Below are 23292 nucleotides of genomic sequence, written 5' to 3' on the forward strand. Positions count from 1 at the left end.
CCAACAGTTTGGAGAATGACACAAATATTAATTTTCACAAAGTCTGCTGCCTCAGTTTGTATGGTGGCAATTTGCATATACTTCAAAATGTTATGAAGAGTGATCAGATGAGTTGCAATTCATTGCAAAGTCCCTCTTTTCCATGCAAATGAACTAAATCCCCCAAAACATTTCCACTGCATTTCAGCCCTGCCACAAAAGGACCATCTGACATCATGTCAGTGATTATCTCGTTAACACAGGTGTGAGTGTTGACAAGGACAGGCTGGAGATCACTCTGTCATGCTGATTGAGTTTGAATAACAGACTGGAAGCTTGAAAAGGACTGTGGTGCTTGGAATCATTGTTCTTCCTCTGTCAACCATGGTTACCTGCAAGGAAACATGTGCAGTTATCATTGCTTTGCACAAAAAGGACTTCACAGGCAAGGATATTGCTGCCAGTAAGATTGCACCTAAATCAACCATTTATCGGATCATCAAGAACTTCAAGGAGAGCGGTTCAATTGTTGTGAAGAAGGCTTCAGAGCGCCCAAGAAAGTCCAGCTAGCGCCAGGACCATCTCCTAAAGTTGATTCAGCTGCGGGATCGGGGCACCACCAGTACAGAGCTTGCTCCGGAACGGCAGCAGGCAGGTGTGAGTGCATCTGCACGCACAGTGAGTGGCGAAGACTTTTGGAGGATGGCCTGGTGTCAAGAAGGGCAGCAAATAAGCCACTTCTCTCCAGGAAAAACATCAGGGACAGACTGATATTCTGCAAAGGTACAGGGATTGGACTGCTGAGGACTGGGGTAAAGTAATTTTCTCTGATGAATCCCCTTTCCGATTGTTGGGGGCATCCGGGAAAAAAGCTTGTCCGGAGAAGACAAGGTGAGCACTACCATCAGTCCTTTGTCATGCCAACAGTAAAGCATCCTGAGACCATTCATGTGTGGGGTTGCTTCTCAGCCAAGGGAGTGGGCTCACACAATTTTGCCTAAGAACACAGCCATTAATAAAGAATGGTACCAACACATCCTCCGAGAACAACTTCTCCCAACCACCAAGGAACAGTTAGGTGACGAACAATGTATTTTCCAGCATGATGGAGCCCCTTGCCATAAGGAAAAAGTGATAACTAAGTGGCTCGGGGAACAAAACATCAATATTTTGGGTACATGGCCAGGAAACTCCCCCGACCTTAATCCCATTGAGAACTTGTGGTCAATCCTCAAGAGGCGGGTGGACAAACAAAAACCCACAAATTCTGACAAACTCCAAGCATTGATTATGCAACAATGGGCTGCCATCAGTCAGGATGTGGCCCAGTAGTTAATTGACAGCATGCCAGGGTGGATTGCAGAGGTCTTGAAAAAGAATGGTCAACACTGCAAATATTGAATTTTTGCATCAACTTCATGTAATTGTCAATAAAAGCCTTTGACACTTATGAAATGCTTGTAATTATACTTCAGTATTCCATAGTAACATCTGACAATAATTTCTAGACACTGAAGCAGGAAACCCTTTGGAAATTAATATTTGTGTCATTCTCAAAACTTTTGGCCACGACTGCACCCCTAGCCTCAACCACAACGACAACACTAACCCTAACTTCTTGTCCACATCCTGGCTCAACACTACCCCTAGCCTCAACCACAACGACAACACTAACCCTAACTTCTTGTCCACATCCTGGCTCAACACTACCCCTAGCCCCAACTACAACCCTAACACTAACCCTAACTTCTTGTCCACATCCTGGCTCAACACTACCCCTAGCCTCAACTACAACCCTAACACTAACCCTAACTTCTTGTCCACATCCTGGCTCAACACTACCCCTAGCCTCAACTACAACCCTAACACTAACCCTAACTTCTTGTCCACATCCTGGCTCAACACTACCCCTAGCCTCAACTACAACCCTAACACTAACCCTAACTTCTTGTCCACATCCTGGCTCAACACTACCCCTAGCCTCAACTACAACCCTAACACTAACCCGAACTTCTTGTCCACATCCTGGCTCAACACTACCCCTAGCCTCAACTACAACCCTAACACTAACCCTAACTTCTTGTCCACATCCTGGCTCAACACTACCCCTAGCCTCAACTACAACCCTAACACTAACCCTAACTTCTTGTCCACATCCTGGCTCAACACTACCCCTAGCCTCAACTACAACCCTAACACTAACCCTAACTTCTTGTCCACATCCTGGCTCAACACTACCCCTAGCCCCAACTACAACCCTAACACTAACGCTAACTTCTTGTCCACATCCTGGCTCAACACTACCCCTAGCCTCAACTACAACCCTAACACTAACCCTAACTTCTTGTCCACATCCTGGCTCAACACTACCCCTAGCCTCAACTACAACCCTAACACTAACCCTAACTTCTTGTCCACATCCTGGCTCAACACTACCCCTAGCCTCAACTACAACCCTAACACTAACCCTAACTTCTTGTCCACATCCTGGCTCAACACTACCCCTAGCCTCAACTACAACCCTAACACTAACCCTAACTTCTTGTCCACATCCTGGCTCAACACTACCCCTAGCCTCAACTACAACCCTAACACTAACCCCAACTTCTTGTCCACATCCTGGCTCAACACTACCCCTAGCCTCAACCACAACCCTAACACTAACCCTAACTTCTTGTCCACATCCTGGCTCAACACTACCCCTAGCCTCAACTACAACCCTAACACTAACCCTAACTTCTTGTCCACATCCTGGCTCAACACTACCCCTAGCCTCAACCACAACCCTAACACTAACCCTAACTTCTTGTCCACATCCTGGCTCAACACTACCCCTAGCCTCAACTACAACCCTAACACTAACCCTAACTTCTTGTCCACATCCTGGCTCAACACTACCCCTAGCCTCAACCACAACCCTAACACTAACCCTAACTTCTTGTCCACATCCTGGCTCAACACTACCCCTAGCCTCAACTACAACCCTAACACTAACCCTAACTTCTTGTCCACATCCTGGCTCAACACTACCCCTAGCCTCAACTACAACCCTAACACTAACCCTAACTTCTTGTCCACATCCTGGCTCAACACTACCCCTAGCCTCAACTACAACCCTAACACTAACCCTAACTTCTTGTCCACATCCTGGCTCAACACTACCCCTAGCCTCAACTACAACCCTAACACTAACCCTAACATCTTGTCCACATCCTGGCTCAACACTACCCCTAGCCTCAACTACAACCCTAACACTAACCCTAACTTCTTGTCCACATCCTGGCTCAACACTACCCCTAGCCTCAACTACAACCCTAACACTAACCCTAACTTCTTGTCCACATCCTGGCTCAACACTACCCCTAGCCTCAACTACAACCCTAACACTAACCCTAACTTCTTGTCCACATCCTGGCTCAACACTACCCCTAGCCTCAACTACAACCCTAACACTAACCCCAACTTCTTGTCCACATCCTGGCTCAACACTACCCCTAGCCTCAACTACAACCCTAACACTAACCATGGAGTATTGTACTATATCCTACTTGACTCTTTGAATACCATGAGGTGTTGGAGCTTGGCTTCAGGTAACACCAACTTAATTTACCCACTGGTTTCATCTGAGGTGTTCCAATTTTCCCCATACCATCATGGATTTATTAGAACTGTTCACCAGACAGACACATTGTGCCTTTGTCAACAGGTAAAGGGAAAATACACCGTTTTAATTTCCTTCAGGATTCTTTATTGAAGTGTCAGTTTGGTTTTGCTTTGATTAACATAGTTATGGTCATTTACAGTGAAATTATTACAAAACAAAACCAACATAACAGAAAGGGAGAGAACAAAAACTCACAAACACAAAGTCCTGCAGTCGGTTACCACCTTCAGCAGGGTTTTACGAAACCTGAAACATCCGGTTTTCAGGGATACAGTATCTTCAACCTAGCTTCTTTTCCCCCTGAAAACCAGATGTGGGGACCCCGCTCAGGCATTTATTTTACACCTGCTACATTAGGTCATACAGTCACTAACTGTCTGGTGCCCCCTCTTGCAAGATTCTATAGGGTAGCGACCCACAGAGGGGTCTGGCCCTCTTAGACTCCCCTGCCTGCTCCTCCCTCTAGCCTGGCCCTAGCTCTGCCTCCTCCGCTGTAGGGACCAACACTAGTCTGTCATATGATGCTATGATGCTATGCATATGACCCTGCTTGTAGGACGGACAGAATCCTCGTCTCCTTCACCCTTGTGCTCGCTCCCTCAACCCCTTATTACATTTGAGTCTCCTTTACACAGAGAACCTTAGCTGCTCACTCGGTCGGTCACCCTATACGGTTGGCCAAGTTGATCGGCAGCTAAGTTGATATTCCACTCTTAGAAAAAAAAGGTGTTAGATAGAACCATAAAGGGTTATTTGGCTGTCCCCATAGGAGAACACTTTGAAGAACCCTTTTGGGGTTCTACATGGAACCAAAAAAGGTTCTCATACGGGGACAGCTGAAGAACCCTTTTTTCTAAGAGTGTAAGGTAGGGAACTTGCTATAGACTGCCAATCAGCACAGCTCTAAGAGCTGATGGTGTCATACAGTGTAGTAAAGTTTGTGGTCATACCCAAATCCTTAAAAATACTGATATTTTGACCGGATGAAGATCCGGTTCGGATCGAAACGTTGTCAATAAAGCGGTGAATTTGGGAGCATAAACAATGTTCTGGTCTTCCTGTTCTTTTCAGTGTAGTCACTGATTATCAAAAAGCTGTAGAGCAACATCTGAGGAGGGAGGAGCCTGTCTGGACAGCACCCAATCACTATCTGCTCACCGTTCTGCTATTGGTGGACGACAACAAGTGAGTTGGATCATTCACATCATCAGTGCAGAGACTATCCTCATCATCAGTAGGGAGGGTTAGGTGACAAACAGAACTGTGAACACACAAACCAACACGTCTGCTGTACATTCAAGCACACACACTCCAGGGACCACGCATGGATGGACTAGCTAAGGTGTGGCATCGCAGTGAGGCCAGGCAGGATGCACATGTACTGTAGTCCATTTCAAATAAACGCATCGCAGCGTAGACATTTACATAATATATCAATAAGTCGACTAAAAGGCTTCAAAGCACATTTGACCCAGGTTGTTGACTGGTTTAATATGAACTCTGTAACAGGTGATTGTTCATCTCTGTACAACAACACATCATTCCTATTTCTCCAGAGGTGGAACATGTTACTACTCTAATTGCCCAACGCTAACATTTATACTATTGAAAATGGTACATTCTTACAAATATGTCTTGGGAAAAAGCCAGGCATTGCCAATTCTATCTTATAATTGATTGTAATTGTAATGCTTTTTACCGTCTAGTCTTAACGGGTTGTCCTCTTTAACAGGCTAAACCAAAGATGTTAGAATATGTTCTATGATGTTTCTACTGAAACATCGGGAGGGTACTGTATTGTCCACATCCTGAACATGTGAGAAAGCTATGCTGAATAGTTTTCTGTTTAATGAGTGTACATACCATACAGAGAACACACAGAGAGGAGCAGAGCAGGTCTTGGTGCAGAGCCTGTCCATATTACAGGGTCAAGATTAGGATTTACATTCAAACCTCTCAGCCTCATTTTCAACTGTTTCATACAAACCATAGGAATGAAAAAAGTCGATAAACACCTTATTCATATATTCACGTATACATATTATGTCTAGGATCCTAACTGCTGCAAATTGCTGCGAACCGAACAGACACAAAAAAATATATTTAGGTGATCTGAGCTGGAAGCGGCTGATTTTATTGCATTTCATTGCAAGGTGCGATCATCATGCTCTATATATTCATAGCTTATGATTTTCAAAATGCTCTTGTGATTTCTCTCTTTTTTTTCTATGATGTATTACTGCTTGAGCTTCAAAGGGCGCTGGGTGATGATGTCAGAGACCTAAGCTTTGGCTACCACGCCACACATTACATGGGTCCAATGACGTTTCACCTACTGGGAACATCTTCCCTGACCGTAACCTCACCCACCGTCTAACCTGAAATCGTGACTTTCCAGACAGGGAAATATCATTGGACCTAAAGGAAGAGAAGCACCATAAGAAGCACCTACCCACGGGGCACAAACGTCAATTCAACGTCTATTCCACGTTGGTTCAATGTAATTTCATTGAAATAATGTGGAAACAACGTTGATTCAACCGGTGCCCAGTAAGTAAGAAGCAACAGCAGCGGGGGGCGGCACAGCACAGTACTGTCCTACAGAGCAGTCAGATGCAAAAATAATCTAGTGTGGTGAGAAGAAGTACAAGATTGGCATTGACATTGTTGTGGTCCTCTATACAATATGCCAGTGTGTGTGTGTGAGTGAGTGTGTGTTTGCATGTCCAGATGTTCATGCGGAGCAGCTCTTTTCCTGAAAGACATTGGTAATGATTCCTGACCAGGCTGGTCGACAGGGCTGCTGTTGGTAGGGGCCCCTCCACGCCGGGGCCTCTGAATCTGAAATAGCACCCAGATTTTGGCTGCATTTAAAAAATATATATATTAAAAATTAAGATTTTGGCTGCATGTTCACTCGCTACTGGAAGTCAAACAGAAAACGAAGCGCGGGGTTGAGGATTAATAGCAATAAGGAGTCCCTGGTTCAACATCGCCATTCCCTTTTCTGCAGCGCACCAACGGTCAGTCTCACACCAACACGAATAGCACTACCGTTGGGGAAATGTCAAACTACCACGGCTTCTTAGCGCTACCCACCCATTTCATATGTTACTCTGAGGATTCTGAACAAGAATACTGGCGATCGTCTTATATTCCAAGCCAAATGTCACATGTATTCAGTATGTTTTGTTGATCGTACATGACTGCTTAATTGATTGGTTTGGGAATCGGTTAGGAATCGCAGAGCATACTGTAATTGGCCAAGCTGCTATCTAATGAAACTAACCATTAATACATGTTCCTCTTTTGTATAGGTATGCAATTTCATAGACTGAAATACAACAAATAACAACAATACAACAAATATATGTTTATATGCCTTCCATTATTCTTTAGATATGTAATCTCAAAGCTTAGAGCTCCATGCTTTTTATAGCTTCTTCAATTGGTGTTAAGCAGGAAAGACTGTTTGCAGATGCCAGATTGTGATTGTTGTTGTTGTTGCTGCGGTTGTTGTTGCGGCACTGTTGCAGCATCTCTCTGTGGTGGATCCTGGCTCACTAGTCAAAGGATGGGACGAGTGGGATAGTTTGGATGTCTTTATCAAAATGGCTGCAAGAGTGGATTGTCGGAAAGAGTTACACAGTAGATGGCATTGATCTATCAAGTGATCTCAATAACAGACCTACAAACCAGAAGAGGCTGCTGAATACGTGTTACTGCGTGTGAGGATATTAGTAAGATGTAAAAATGTCACAATTCAACGTGACCTGAAATCTAATTCCCTCAGTTTATGTCTCAAACCCTGAATGAACTCATGGGGTTATTTCTGATCTCGTTTTGCTCTGTCGAGGCACTTCAGTTGGTCAACCCTTCAATGCAGTGTGAGCCTGGTCAGTCGTCACTCACGCAATACGGGCTTGATTTGATCTCCAAAGCCTGCAAAACGGTGAACCCGTCAGAAAAACAACACTATGTCGAACACCAGGCTTAAGATAACACATACCTGGGGAAAGGAAAACAAAACCGAAAGGTAAATCAAAAAGTTAAAGGAATTATAAAACATACAGGTATTGTGGTTGTTGTAAGCCCCAAAACCTCCCCACTTCAATCCCTCCCACCCACTCCTCCCTCCCACCGTTCCGCAGCCAGAGGCTAGTCACTCCGAAAGTCTTCCTCTATCGCTGGATATCGCTTCTTCTCCAGGGTCCCTGTCAGGGGCCGGGAGCTGCTGCCTCCAGGGGACTCCAGGAAGTTCTTGGGCTCGTTGGTGTGGTAGCTGCCCTTGTAACGGTACAGATAGATGTAAATGCTGTACAGACCAATGAACAGCAATATCACGGCCGCGGCGACGACAACTAGAGGGAGAAACACACACAGTCAGGGTGTGGTTAAAAGAGCAAACAGCTGTAAATCCATTGTTTGTCACGTTGGAATTGCCACTGTGAAAAGATATACCTGCATCTCAATGGACGATCCCTTTCAATCAATACCATTATGACTCAGTTGGTTTTCTGCCAAACTCACTTAACTCCCCTTTAGAGACCAGAGGTATCATTTCTTATACAGCCACATATTGTTATGAGGGAGCCATCCATCTCAAATGATGTCCAATAACTGGAGGAGGTCGGCAAGGGGACATCAGGTCCAGCCCAGACATCAGAAGTCAAACTCAGATGTTCTGCGTTACCATAACAACCCTGTACAGATGTATCCAGTACATTAAGCTGAAGCATATATCTGTGATGAATAGTGGAGGGAGGGGCAGCTCTAAATATAGTTGATCCGGTGAGGATCTCAGACAGGGATAGTGCAGACTACAGACTCTCTGAGCTGCTGTCTTCCTTCGCCTCTCATATTCAGCAGACACAAGAAAATATCCTTCCTCATTCCAGCATTTGTTCTGGTATATGTCACATTTTTTGGTTTTAGCGTCAGGACGGAAAGCCTATTCTGGAATCTGATAGTTTCAGATTTTAGGATTAGAGGATTTTAGGAAAATAAAAATGAGAATTTTAACTACTGCCGTTCTGTGTCAGTAGGGGAGAGAGAGAGTGAGCAAAAGAAAAAGAGAGCGAGAGAGAGAGCGGGAGAGAGACAGAGAGAGGTAGCAAGAGGAAGAGAGAGAGGGACAGGGAGAGAGTGAGAGGAGGCTTAATCTGAATCTTGAGGTAAACTAAGGTCAGGGCTCACAGATGGCAGACGACAGATGAACACTTACATGAATAGATGTCACAAAAATCATCAAAGTATAGTTTCATGAGAAATGATTCACATTATTGTGAATCGTAAGCAGTAAAGACTTACCTGTCAACCAAAACAGGCCTAGGTCATCGTGGATATAGATGTATTCTGAAATGAAAAAATACATCCAATATGTTATTATGGGAAACTTATACTATCATCACTAGGTCATGAAGGCTTCTGGGATATGTAGTCCCGTGTAAAGTAGATCTACTGAAGGCTTCTGGGATATGTCGTCTCACCTATAGAAGTGAACCAGTGGTCCGCCTCCCAGGGGACATATCCATGGACAGGAGGGAAGGCCCCACAGTTAGACTCGGAGACGAAGCCCTGCACGGTGACCGGCGGTTCCGTCTCGTTCGGCCGGAAGAGGGTCTTAAGAGGGGCGTAGATGTTGTACCTCACCCCAGATATACAGCCCACCAGACCAGGACTGTTATGCCTCTGGATCTCATAGTCAATGTCACCCACCTCTGAGGGGGTTAGAGAGAGAGACAGAGGAGTTACAGTGTGCACTTCCACCGCAACTAATTCCCAAACTTACAGTGGGACAACTGATACCTTACTTCCACGGGTAACAGTTTATTTGGATAGTCCATCTGTAGATGCTCCACAGACTATCAGTAGCATTTCAACTAACCCTAGTTCTAACCCTAACCCTAACCCTTATCCTAACCCTAACCTTAACTCTTACCCTAACCATTATTCTAACCCTAACTGTAGAGCACCTACAGATGGAATATCCGGACTATCCAAATAAAGTGTGACCAAATCAATTCCCAAGAGGAAAGTAGAAATGTTTCAGCTGGGGGGGGGAAATCTTACCCATCACTCTCCCCAGGAAGATGTTCTTGGGTGAGTCAAACCTGCCGTCCTCCACTAGGGTGATCTTCTCCACTATCGGCTCCATGTAGTCCACCTAGGAGGTACACACATCAACACAAACACATTGACATTCACACACAAGCATAAACATGTCAACATGAACATATAAGTCAGACTGAAAATACACAACTTACAAACCAAGCAATGTGGTACTAAACAATCCTGATTTGTGATTGACTTTTAAACTGTGGTGCAGGAGGTAGGCAGCGTTAACAGGTGTAGACATGGAAGAGATCCATCAACCACTCCTGGGCTACAATCACCTATCCGGACCCGTTTTTACTGCCGATGCGGAGCCCCACCGGGCCTTCATGACTGGACTACCGACGTTATCTGCACGAGGGAGTTATCCAACTGGCTCCTCCATCGCGATGTTACCTGAATCGTTAGCTGTCTTATCGGCTGCTATCTGAATAGGTCCATCTGACAATTTTTCTTGGGTCACTACAACTAGATCTCTTTTGCCAATTGGATTGATCCCTTGTACCACACGGAACCCCACTAATCTACTAACGGAAACGCACGAAGTGGCTAAAAACAGAACACCGACCTACGCTAGCTTGCTACCGATGGCCCGGCTAGCTGTCTGAATCGCCCTTACTCCAACCAACCTCACTACTAACTGGACCCTTATGATCACTCGACTAAGCATGCCTCTCCTTAATGTGAATATGCCTTGTCCATTGCTGTTCTGGTTAGTGTTTATTGGCTTATTTCACTGTAGAGCCTCTATAGCCCTGCTCATTATACCTTATCCATTTCAGTTCCACCACCCACACATGCGATGACATCACCAGGTTTCAATGATGTTTCTAGAGACAATATCTCTCTCATCATCACTCAATACCTAGGTTTACCTCCACTGTATTCACATCCTACCATACCTTTGTCTGTACATTATACCTTGAAGCTATTTTATCGCCCCCAGAAACCTCCTTTTACTCTCTGTTCAGGACGTTCTAAATTAACAATTCTCATAGCCTTTAGCCGTACCCTTATCCTACTCCTCCTCTGTTCCTCTGGTGATATAGAGGTGAATCCAAGCCCTGCAGTGCCTAGCTCCACTCCTATTCCCCAGGCGCTCTCTTTTGATGACTTCTGTAACCGTAATAGCCTTGGTTTCATGCATGTTAACAATAGAAGCCTCCTCCCTAAGCTTGTTTTATTCACTGCTTTAGCACACTCTGCCAACCTGGATGTTCTAGCCGTGTCTGAATCCTGGCTTAGGAAGACCACCAAAAATTCTGAAATCTCCATTCCGAACGACAACATTTTCAGACAAGATAGAACGGCCAAAGGGGGCGGTGTTGCAATCTACTGCAGAGATAGACTGCAGAGTTCTGTCCTACTATCCAGGTGTACTCAAACAATTTGAACTTCTACTTTTACAAAATCCACCTCTCTAAAAACAAGTCTCTCACTGTTGCCACCTGCTATAGACCACCCTCTGCCCCCAGCTGTGCCCTGGACACCATATGTGAACTGATTGCCCCCCATCTATCTTCAGAGCTCATGCTGCTAGGCGACCTAAACTGGAACATGCTTAACACCCTAGCCATCCTACAATCTAAGCTTGATGCCCTCAATCGCACACAAATTATCAATGAACCTACCAGGTACCACCCCAAAGCCGTAAACAAGGGCACCCTCATAGATATCATCCTAACCAACTTGTCCTCTAAATACACCTCTGCTGTTTTCAACCAAGATCTCAGCGATCACTGCCTCATTGCCTGCATCCTAAATGGGTCAGCGGTCAAACGATCTCCACTCATCACTGTCAAACGCTCCCTGAAAGACTTTAGCGAGCAGGCCTTTCTAATCGACCTGGCCGGGGTATCCTGGAAGGACATTGACCTCATCCCGTCAGTAGAGGATGCCTGGTTATTTTTTTTAAATGCCATTCTCACCATCTTAAATTAGCATGCCCCATTAAAGAAATTTAGAACTAGGAACAGGTATGGTTCTCTCCAGACCTGAATGCCCTTAACCAACACAAAAACATCCTATGGCGTTCTGCATTAGCATCAAACAGCCCCCGTGATATGCAACTTTTCAGGGAAGCTAGAAACCAATACACACAGGCAGTTAGAAAAGCCAAGGCTAGCTTTTTCAAGCAAAAAAATTGTTTCCTGCAACACAAACTCTAAAAAGTTCTGGGACACTGTAAAGTCCTTGGAGAATAAGAAAACCTCCTCCCAGCTGCCCACTGCACTGAGGATAGGAAACACTGTCACTACCGATAAATTCACTATAATTAATAAGCATTTTTCTATGGCTGGCCATGCTTTCCACCTGGCTACCCCTACCCCGGTCAACAGCACTGCACCCCCCACAGCAACTCGCCCAAGCCTTCCCCATTTCTCCTTCTCCCAAATCCAGTCAGCTGATGTTATGAAAGAGCTACAAAATCTGGACCCCTTCAAATCAGCCGGGCTAGACAATCAGGACCTTTTCTTTCTAAAATTATCTGCCAAAATTATTGCAACCCCTATTACTAGCCTGTTCAACCTCTCATGTCGTTTTCATGTCATTTCGAATCCCACCATACCTTCTCCGCTATGCAATCTGGTTTCAGAGCTGGTCATGGGTGCACCTCAGCCACGCTCAAGGTCCTAAACAATATCTTAACCGCCATCGATAAGAAACAATACTGTGCAGCCGTATTCATTGACCTGGCCAAGGCTTTCGACTCTGTCAATCACCACATCCTCATCGGCAGACTCGATAGCCTTGGTTTCTCAAATGATTGCCTCGCCTGGTTCACCAACTATTTCTCTGATAGAGTTCAGTGTGTCAAATCGGAGGGCCTGTTGTCCGGGCCTCTTGCAGTCTCTATGGGGGTGCCACAGGGTTCAATTCTTGGACCGACTCTCTTCTCTGTATACATCAATGATGTCGCTCTTGCTGCTGGTGAGTCTCCGATCCACCTCTACGCAGACGACACCATTCTGTATACTTCTGGCCCTTCTTTGGACTCTGTGTTAACAACCCTCCAGATGAGCTTCAATGCCATACAACTCTCCTTCCGTGGCCTCCAATTGCTCTTAAATACAAGTAAAACTAAATGCATGCTCTTCAACCGATCGCTGCCTGCACCTGCCCGCCCATCCAACATCACTACTCTGGACGGTTCTGTCTTAGAATATGTGGACAACTACAAATACCTAGATGTCTGGTTAGACTGTAAACTCTCCTTCCAGACTCACATCACCCTACTCAATAAATTGGATGCAGTCTATCACAGTGCCATCCGTTTTGTCACCAAAGCCCCACCACTGCGACCTGTACACTCTCGTTGGCTGGCCCTCGCTTCATACTCGTCGCCAAACCCACTGGCTCCAGGTCATCTACAAGACCCTGCTAGGTAAAGTCCCTCCTTATCTCACCTCGCTGGTCACCATAACAGCACCCACCTGTAGCACGCGCTCCAGCAGGTATATCTCTCTGGTCACCCCCAAAACCAATTCTTACTTTCCGCCTCGCCTTCCAGTTCTCTGCTGCCAATGACTGGAACGAACTGCAAAAATCTCTGAAACTGGAAACACTTATCCCCCTCACTACTAGCTTTAAGCACCAGCTGTCAGAGCAGCTCACAGATTACTGCACCTGTACATAGCCCATCTATAATTTAGCCCAAACAACTACCTCTCCCCCTACTGTATTTATTTATTTTGCTCCTTTGCACCCTCATTATTTCTATCTATACTTTGCACATTCTTCCACTGCAAATCTACCATTCCAGTGTTTTTTTTTTTTTTTTAAATTTTTTACCTGCTATATTGTATTTACTTCGCCACCATGGCCTTTTTTTTTGCCTTTACCTCCCTTGTCTCACCTCATTTGCTCACATTGTATATAGACTCATTTTTCTACTGTATTATTGACTGTATGTTTGTTTTACTCCATGTGTAACTCTGTGTTGTTGTACGTGTCGAACTGCTTTATCTTGGCCAGGTCACAATTGTAAATGAGAACTTGTTCTCAACTTGCCTACCTGGTTAAATAAAGGTGAAATAAATAAAAATAATTAAAAGACATTGGGGTGAAGCATCAGCGCACCTGTGTCCTGATGGTCCTGTTGTGTCTGGTTATGTTGACGTAGTGGGGGTATCCATCTGCCAGGTTCCTGAAGGACAACTGGTACTTGTGGGTAATCAACCCCAACCTATACCTCATGTCTAAGGTTCCTGTGGAGGGATGGGGCAACAATACACTCCACAGTTCATAACGTAAGGCATTAAAACATTATATTTCCATTAACTATTGTGAGGAGTATGGCTTGTGGCTGCTTTCTGTGATGCATTGTCGTCTCTACCTTCCTGCCCTTTGTGCTGTTGTCTGTGCCCAATAATGTTTGTACCATGTTTTGTGCTGCTACCATATTGTGCTGCTGCCATGTTGCGTTGCTACCATGTTGTTGTCATGTTGTGTTGCTACCATGCTGTGTTGTCATGTGTTGCTACCATGCTGTGTTGTCATGTGTTGCTGCCTTGCTGTGTTGTCATGTTGTGTTGCTACCATGCTGTGTTGTCATGTGTTGCTGTCTTGCTGTGTTGTCATGTTGTGTTGCTACCATACTGTGTTGTCATGTGTTGCTGTCTTGCTGTGTTGTCATGTTGTGTTGCTACCATGCTGTGTTGTCATGTGTTGCTGCCTTGCTGTGTTGTCATGTGTTGCTGCCATGTTGTGTTGTTGTATGAGAGGTCTCTCTTTATGTAGTGGTGTGTTGTCTCTTGTCGTGATGTGTGTTTTGTCCCCCCCAATTTTTTAATAAAAAAAAAATCCCAGCCCCTGTCCCCGCAGGAGGACTTTTGCCTTTTGGTAGGCCGTCATTGTAAATAAGAATTTGTTCTTAACTGACTTGCCTAGTTAAAGAAAGAATTCATTTAAAAGATTGTAAAGTACAGTGATGGCTATGGCTATATATATATATATATATATATATATATATTTTTTTTTTTGTCCAAGTCCTATCTTGCTTTGTGTTTCCACTCAAATAAATGGGATGACTAAAGAACATACCACAGGAGGTTGGTGGCACCTTAATTGGGGAGGACAGGCTCGTGGTAATGGCTGGAGTGGAATCAGTGGAATGCCATTCCATTTGCAAACTTCCAGCCATTATTATGAGCCGTCCTCCCCTCAGCAGCCTCCTGTGGAGCATACAGTAATCCAACTTCAATCAGTGACAGTAAAATTTTAATTCAAAAGCCAGTTCAACCGAACACTCTCTGCCTTGAATCTTAACCATAATCACCCATAATGTTAAAGCGCTCCTCCCTGCCGGGCGTTCCTACCATCTTTCTTCAGGATGACAGCCATGTAGTCCTGGACGAAAGAGCTGATGTAGAGCAGTACAGCCGGGGTCTGGAAGGTACTGAAGCTGAACTCTATCTCATCACTGGTGTCGTTGTAGCCCAGGCTGAAGTTGTGGTAGTGGGGGTCCAGCCAGTTAGCCCACCACTCCTCATTGGTCGTAGGCTTCTTTCTGATGTTGTAGCGCAACCACGATCCTATCTCAAAGTAGGCCCCGATGTCTAAGGGGGTACAAACAGGATCAAGCTGAGCCAAATGCCTATTTCCATTATGAAACGTTGTGGTTATCGCCAACACTGTCAAAACAAATCAAGGTTTCTGTAACCCAGTATGCTTAAGGCCGTCGTAGTGATTCTGGGGCTCCATGAAAAACCGAGGCACCCAACCTGTGTAGAGCTCACCTTTGTGGCAGTAGAATCCGTCGAAGGCAGTGTTGCCGCAGTCACAGGTGTAGGCGGCGTAGCCCTCGATACACTGGGCGGCGTTTCGACACGGTATGGTCGCGTTCAGACACTGGCCCGTACAGTTCCGCCGTATACCCTGTTCCTCATTCGCTTTGCCTTCCAAGTCAAGGGTTACACCGTTCATTCGTAACCCTCGGAGGCAGCCCAGGAATGGCCACAGCGTGCGATTGGCTGCGCCTGGATATATTGGGACACCGTCAGTAAATCATCACATTGCAGAGTAGAGCATTTTGGATTAATAAGAAGAAAAAAGTGTTTGTTATAAGAACAAAACAAAAGTATGTTTCCCGTGTGCTGTTGACACTCATAGGAGTGGACTACATCAACCAATGGGAGAAGTCCAAAATCCTTGTCGACCACCACCCCGCCCTCCACAGCCCCAGCGGCCAGGTGACGTACCCACGAGGAGAGGGTGGGTGAACTCCATGGTGACAAAGGTCTGGCCAGGGAAGCGTCTCACAGCCCATGGCTGGTAGTCCACCTTGATCCTGGCCAACTTCACGTTGAGCTCTGCCTGGACAAAGTGCCACTCGTTGTCATTTAGAGGCACCGGCGAGCGTAGCGTCACGTTGAGGATGCCGTCTCCCACCATGAATATGAAGACCAGGTTCTGGGTGGCTGGGAGAAGGATGAAGAAGAGACAAAACAGAATGAGGGATGAAATATATTATAGAAATAAATACCGTAAAATATTGATAATATCATTTGTAAACCTTTTCATTCATCAAGTTATTATAAGTTCCATTACAAAAAAAAACATTTCGAAAACTGTAATTCGGGAATTATGTTTCCTGCCTTTGTCCCATGTGGCTCAGTCGGTAGAGCATGGTACTTACTATGCCAAAGGTTGTGGGTTTGATTCCCGCTGGGGCCACCCATGTGTCAATTGTATATACGCATGACTGTAAGTCGCTTTGAAGAAAAGCCTCTTTTAAATAGTGTATATTATATGCCTTTATATGATTCACACTAGATAATCTGTGGTAATTTACTGTTGAGCTCAATGCGTATGAAGTTACGCAGCCAGTCGTCTGAGTTCTCCAGGAAGACTCCGTGGGGGCGGTAGGTTTTAAAGTGGAAGGAGATGTCGACGGTGCTGCCTGGCCTGAAGGTGGGGAACTCGATGTAGGTGGGCTTGGTGAACGATATGGTATTCCAGATGCTCCCTGTGAGGACAACGAGGCCATGAGATCCAAACCAGAACCACGATAAACAATCATTTGACTAATTATATACCGCAGAATGGTTTTACCACAACTCACTGTCGCCGTGGCAACGTAGGGGCCCAAGGCTGATGTGGGCCTTTGACCCCGTCCTGTTGGTGTCCCCCACCACCACCTTCCTCACTGGGAGGTGGTCCTTCCACATCAGATAGCCCTTGTCTGAGTACCTGCACAACAGGTTCAATTTGTACAGTAATGTATATCAATCTATGGAAACACTTTTCTCAAAGTTATAGAAGAGTCTTTCAAATCCTTTCTCTCTCACCATTGGCGGTAGTCAGCGTCACAGTTACAGTGAAACCTGGCGTCAGTGCAGGTCTGGTTGATAGCACAGCCACACTTCCCACTCTCAGGGAAAGCCCCGCCCCAGTACTCGTGACTCTCGTTATTTCGACCAATCCAGAAACTGTAAGGTCTCCCATCTGAATGACATGACAATAGAGCAAAGGAATGTGATTATTATGATTGAATCATTGAAATGTTCTATGATATATATACAAATAGGTACAGATTGCCCATAGGCCCTAACCAGTCCTACTCACTGGGCGTGTTGAGGATGCGTGACTTGTAGCAGGAGTAGTCGATCCACTGTTCACAGTACATGGAGGTGTTGGCCAGTGCTGTGACATCGTCCCAGGAGGCATTCCAGTAGTTGACGTCTCCTATGTAAGGACGGTCCACCGTGCTACCGGTCACCTTGATGCCGTCGATGCGGTCATGCATCACTATCGTCCATGCCTTGTCGGCTTTGTCAACAGACAAGGAAGGGGTTGAAATTAAAGGGTAAAAATGTATGATTGTGTAAGTGAGAAAGAGAGAGAAAACTAGCGAGAGACAACGTGAGAGAAAGCACATCGACTACTGAGGAATATGTTTCCAGAGATCTGAAATGATCACAGACAGCTCTAACGCAGTAGACCCTGACGAATCTAAGGGATTTACATGGAACCTACAGTCATAGGATTGGGTTAATTGGATAGGATTGGATGGAGAATACTCTGTCCCCACAACCAATTACTAATCTGGCCCCAAACTGGTTCTCCATTGTCCTTGTTGGTGTTCATTATTCCATGTTCAACATCCAACAGATGGCCCTGCTGTCTCCTCTGCTGCTGCTGCTGTTGCCTTTTCATTCCTCATGGAACACACAGTCATCATTCACCTCAACCTGAACACAGTTTAACATCAGGGTCTCTGCCTCAATATGTTCAATAACAGTCCATTTCTGAAAGGTACTGTAAGCACTGACTACCGTTATGTTCGATATGCACCACGGAGTCATGTTGGTCAGATGGTATAATATAACTGTATGCTAGTACATTTTGCGAATGTAGAAAATACATTTGAAAAGCCAGTTACTCACATTTCATCGTGCAGTACACCTCGAATGGTTTCAAGGGTCCGCTCAGGTCCGGGTCTATGGTATAATTCCCTGACCAGGATTTACCAGTAAGTCTGTAGGCCTCACACGACTCTTTGTAGACCGCTGTTGGGGAAGAGAGGAGCAGAAGTCGTATCTTAACTTACACCAGCAAGGTTTTAAGGATGACATGGGTCTGTCTCACACTGCCGCAGTATATAGGCCTCAACAAACTGGTTGTTACACTGGTGAGGTTACGACAACATGCTGTCTGTCATTAGTACTTGCAAACAACATTAGGCTCTCTCAGGAAATACTCACACATATGGCACACCTCCCCTTTGTAGCCTGTGTTCTCACACAGACATATGAAGTCATCCCAGGACTGGATGCATCTGCCCTCGTGTTCACAGGGGTTTGGAGTACATCTAGAGAGCACACCATGCAGGAGTGTGGGTAAAAGTCAAATGGGGCATGTACAGTGCATTCGGAAAGTATTCAGACCCCTTGACTTTTTCCACATTTTGGTACGTTACAGCCTTATGGATTAAATTATTGTTTTCCCTCAATAATCTACACACAATACCGCATAATGACAAAGTAAAAATCATTTTTTTAAACATTTTTGCAAATGTATTGCAAATAAAAAACAGAAATACCGTATTTACATAAGTATTCAGACCCTTTGCTATGAGACTCAAAATTAAGCTCTGGTGCATCCTGTTTCCATTGATCATCCTTAAGATGTTTCTACAGCTTGATTGGTAAATTCACTTGTGGTAAATTCAATTGATTGGACATTATTTGGAAAGGCACACACCTGTCTATATAAGATCCAACAGTTAACAGTGCATGTCAGAGCAAAAACCAAGCCATGAGGTCGAAGGAATTGTCCATAGAGCTCTGAGACAGGATTGTGTCGAGGCACAGATCTGGGGAAGGGTACCAAAATATTTCTGCAGCATTGAAGGTCCCCAAGAACACAGTGGCCACCATCATTCTTATTAAATGGAAGAAGCTTGGAACCACCAAGACTCTTCCTAGAGCTAGCCGCCCGGCCAAACTGAGCAATTGGGGGAGAAGGGCCTTGGTCAGGGAGATGATCAAGAATCTGATGGTCACTCTGACAGAGCTCCAGAGTTCCTCTGTGGAGATGGGAGAACCTTCCAGAAGAACAACCATCTCTTCAACCCACCAACAATCAGGCCTTTATGGTAGAGTTGCCAGATGGAAGCCACTCCTCAGTAAAAGGCACATGACAGCCCGCTAGGAGTTTGCGAAAAGGCACCTAAAGGACTGTCAGACCATTAGAAACAAGATTCTCTGGTCTGATGAAACCAAGATTGAACTCTTTGGTCTGAATGCCAAACGTCATGTCTGGAGGAAACCTGGCACCATCCCTATGGTGAAGCATGGTGGTGGCAGCATCATGCTGTGGGGATGTGCAGTGACGCTCCCATTCCAACATGACAGAGCTTGAGAGGATCTGCAGAGAAGAATGGGAGAAACTCCCCAAATACAGGTGTGCCAAGCTTGTAACGTCATACCCAAGAAGACTCAAGGCTGTAATCGCTGCCAAAGGTGCTTCAACAAAGTTGGGTCTTAATACTTATGGAAATGTGATATTTCATTTTAATGTATTTTTTGCAAAATATTCCAAAAACCTGTTTTTGCTTCATCATTATGGGGTATTGTGTGTAGATTGATGAGGAGGAAAAAATATTTAATAAAAGTTTTGAAGAAGTCTGTAATACAACAAAATGTGGAAAAGGTCAAGGGGTTTGAATACTTTCTGAATGCTCTGTATACAAAACATCTCTTTCCATGACATAGACTGACAAGGTGAATCCATGTGAAAGCTACGATCCCTTATTGATGTCACCTGTTAAATCCACTTCAATCAGTGTATATGAAGGGGAGGAGACAGGTTATCAAAGGATTTTTAAGTCTTGAGACAATTGAGATATATGGATTGTGTGTGCCATTCAGAGGTTTGAATGGGAAAGACAAAATATTTAATTGCCTTTGAACAGGGTATGGTAATAGGTGCCAGGCACACCGGTATTTATCAAGAACTGAAAAGCTGTTGGGTTTTTCACAGTTTCCCGTGTGTTTCCCGTCTCCCCTAATCTGCATCGGATGCACTCATAAATGCATTGCTACTGACAGAATGTTTCAGAAATACTGTATCAAGTTATGATGCTGTGTGCATTTCATCAAATGTTCGCAGTCAAACAACCAATAATACTGCACAACTCCTAAATTGAACTCTGGTGTGTTTACTGCCATAGTTCGGATAGTTTGGACTAGTGTCCCTTAGTTCAGATAGTTTGTACTGGTGTCCCTTAGTTCGGATAGTTTGGACTGGTGTCCCTTAGTTCGGATAGTTTGGACTGGTGTCCCTTAGTTCGGATAGTTTGGACTAGTGTCCCTTAGTTCGGATAGTTTGGACTGGTGTCCCTTAGTTCGGATAGTTTGGACTGGTGTCCCTTAGTTCGGATAATTTGGACTGGTGTCCCTTAGTTCGGATAGTTTGGACTGGTGTCCCTTAGTTCGGATAGTTTGGACTGGTGTCCCTTAGTTCATATAGTTTGGACTGGTGTCCCTTAGTTCATATAGTTTGGACTGGTGTCCCTTAGTTCGGATAGTTTGGACTGGTGTCCCTTAGTTCGGATAGCTTGGACTGGTTTCCTTAGTTCGGATAGTTTGGACTGGTTTCATTAGTTTGGATAGTTTGGACTGGTGTCCCTTAGTTTGGATAGTTTGGACTGGTTTCCTTAGTTTGGATAGTTTGGACTGGTTTCATTAGTTTGGATAGTTTGGACTGGTTTCCTTAGTTTGGATAGTCTGGACTGGTTTCCTTAGTTTGGATAGTTTGGACTGATTTCATTAGTTTGGATAGTTTGGACTGGTTTCTTTAGTTCGGATAGTTTGGAATGGTGTCCCTTAGTTCAGAAAGTTTGGACTGGTTTCCCTTAGTTCATATAGTTTGGACTGGTGTCCCTTAGTTCATATAGTTTGGACTGGTGTCCCTTAGTTCATATAGTTTGGACTGGTTTCCTTAGTTCGGATAGTTTTGACTGGTTTCCTTAGTTCGGATAGTTTGGAATGGTGTCCCTTAGTTCAGAAAGTTTGGACTGGTGTCCCTTAGTTCAGAAAGTTTGGACTGGTTTCCCTTAGTTCGGATAGTTTGGACTGGTGTCCCTTAGTTCAGAAAGTTTGGACTGGTGTCCCTTAGTTTGGATAGTTTGGACTGGTGTCCCTTAGTTTGGATAGTTTGGACTGGTTTCCCTTAGTTCGGATAGTTTGCACTGGTTTCCTTAGTTGAATACTCTATCCACACTAGGGCGCACACTAAACAATGCACCGTGGTTTGCTCAAAAAGGCTAGTCTCGGTCCGATTAAATTTGTACCATGGTGTGGTTCTTGAAGGTGAGAACACAGTACCGACCAAACAGCGAGAAAAACAGAGTCGGGCAGTTTTATCGGTCGTTTGACTGCGAGCATTTGATGAAAAGCACACAGAATCATAACTTGAGATATTTGAAACATTCTGTGAATATCAGAGCATTTTTTGAGAGCATTCAATGCAGATTAGGGGAGACGGGGGCTATAACGGGGATATACAGTAGGATACTGAATATAGCCTATTCACGTTGTAGTTAGAGAGGTTATTGCGCTGTTTCCTCCCGCATGTTGTTGGAAGACCAAAGCAAAAAAATAATATGAAGATTGGGGCACACAAGTGATGCTTGATGACAATCATAGATAGATTTAACGTGAGCATTTTTGTCCAGTAAATAAATGGCTTACATGGACACGTGGTTTTGGTTAGGAATTTTTGTTTGTTTGATATTTGGAAATGTAAAACCAACGGAACCAAATGGGGGAAAAATGCAATGTAACAAATAATCGAACTCTGATTCGAGCTATAGCTCAAAAACTATGTGTGAAAATACTCTGAAACACCAGGAAACCGGGAAGACTCTGAACTCTGAATGGCCCTCCTCCCAAATCTTTTTCATATAAAAGGAGGGGAGAAGTGGAGGAGGAGAAAGGATTGATTGTAGAAAACTGTGGACTGAAGTTTAGCGTTACGCGACATCACATTGACATTTTTCTAAAATGTTGATCTCGCAAACGTTTTGCAGTGAGAGAGGTTGCATGTGGCGCGGCCGTCAAAAAAAAGTTATATCATATACCTAGGATATCATAACGAGGATCCTACTCTGGTGTAAATAATCCTCCCTGTCCAGGCAGATGCATTCAACTGAGCATAGCCCCTGTCATCTCCTGGAGGTGTCTGAGTGTTATAAGTCCCACGTCTGCCATGGGGGCTGAGATGAGAGAGTTCTTCTCAGAATGATTCATCTCTATAGCAATGAGCCTTGACTCTGTCTGTCACAATGGTCCATCAGGAAGGAACATTCCAACACTATCTCTGCACTCCACTGATATTACAAGGCTGAGTATAGCGTTTAGAATTCAACCAATCAGATTACCCATGGATTCATCATGGATACTGTATGTAACCTTTGCCCTTGTGCTACTACTGTCTAGCCCAGGCCTGGGCAAAGGCCAGACCGGGGGCCGTATGCAAGCCCACGACCTGATTCAATACGGCCCGCGGAAACATGCTCAGATAACATAAAGAATTTGCGATAGTAAAGTTTTGAAAAACGTATTTGTTATTCAAATTAAAAGCCCAATGAATACTCGCCTTTGTGTGATGATTTAACTCCCACCGCGTGTGGGACATTTATTTCGAAGGCACATATTAATAAAAACTGCCAGAGGACAGACAGTGACTGACAGGCTGACACACGTCACAGTTACAAATAGTAGCTAGCTAGAAATTGAGCAAAAAAAATGAGTTTTTCAAAGATTTCAAAGAAAAGGAAAGTAGACAATGAATGTAGGGTGTTCCAGCGAGAGTGGACATCGAAATATTTCTTATTGAGGTATCAGGGAAAACTGTGTGCTTAGTGTGGAAAGAGAACATTGCTGTCTTGAAAGACTACAACTTGTCCCGACACTTCCAGACGAAACATGCAGAGAAATATAGGAATATGTCTTCTGAGCAGAGGGCAAGTGCATCGAAAGAGTTGCTTTCTCAGTATCAAGGATTTTTCACAAGACTGCATTCATCAA

The 23292-nt window shown here is 44.6% G+C and overlaps 1 protein-coding gene across 2 annotated transcripts in view; it reads right to left on the reverse strand.

Annotated features, from left to right (window-relative positions):
- Positions 1–3704: 3704 nt before the first annotated feature.
- Positions 3705–23292, reverse strand: part of LOC110485169 (contactin-associated protein 1) — a 38446-nt gene continuing 18858 nt past the window's right edge. For both annotated transcript variants that reach the window (XM_090196339.1, XM_036940972.2), the window contains exons 11-24: positions 18463–18569; positions 18145–18267; positions 17324–17527; positions 17047–17203; positions 16821–16948; positions 16551–16724; positions 15958–16176; positions 15496–15735; positions 15076–15315; positions 13838–13965; positions 9716–9809; positions 9133–9363; positions 8954–8998; positions 3705–8004 (exon numbers count right to left, since the gene is read on the reverse strand). In XM_090196339.1, the coding sequence (XP_090052465.1) occupies positions 7802–8004; positions 8954–8998; positions 9133–9363; positions 9716–9809; positions 13838–13965; positions 15076–15315; positions 15496–15735; positions 15958–16176; positions 16551–16724; positions 16821–16948; positions 17047–17203; positions 17324–17527; positions 18145–18267; positions 18463–18569 (2293 nt within the window). In that variant the 3' untranslated portion in view covers positions 3705–7801. The remainder of the gene's footprint in view (positions 8005–8953; positions 8999–9132; positions 9364–9715; positions 9810–13837; positions 13966–15075; positions 15316–15495; positions 15736–15957; positions 16177–16550; positions 16725–16820; positions 16949–17046; positions 17204–17323; positions 17528–18144; positions 18268–18462; positions 18570–23292) is intronic.

Source organism: Oncorhynchus mykiss, chromosome 13 (genome assembly GCF_057628025.1).
Source record: "Oncorhynchus mykiss isolate SJ-2025 chromosome 13, ASM5762802v1, whole genome shotgun sequence".
Classification (NCBI taxonomy): Eukaryota; Metazoa; Chordata; class Actinopteri; order Salmoniformes; family Salmonidae; genus Oncorhynchus; species Oncorhynchus mykiss.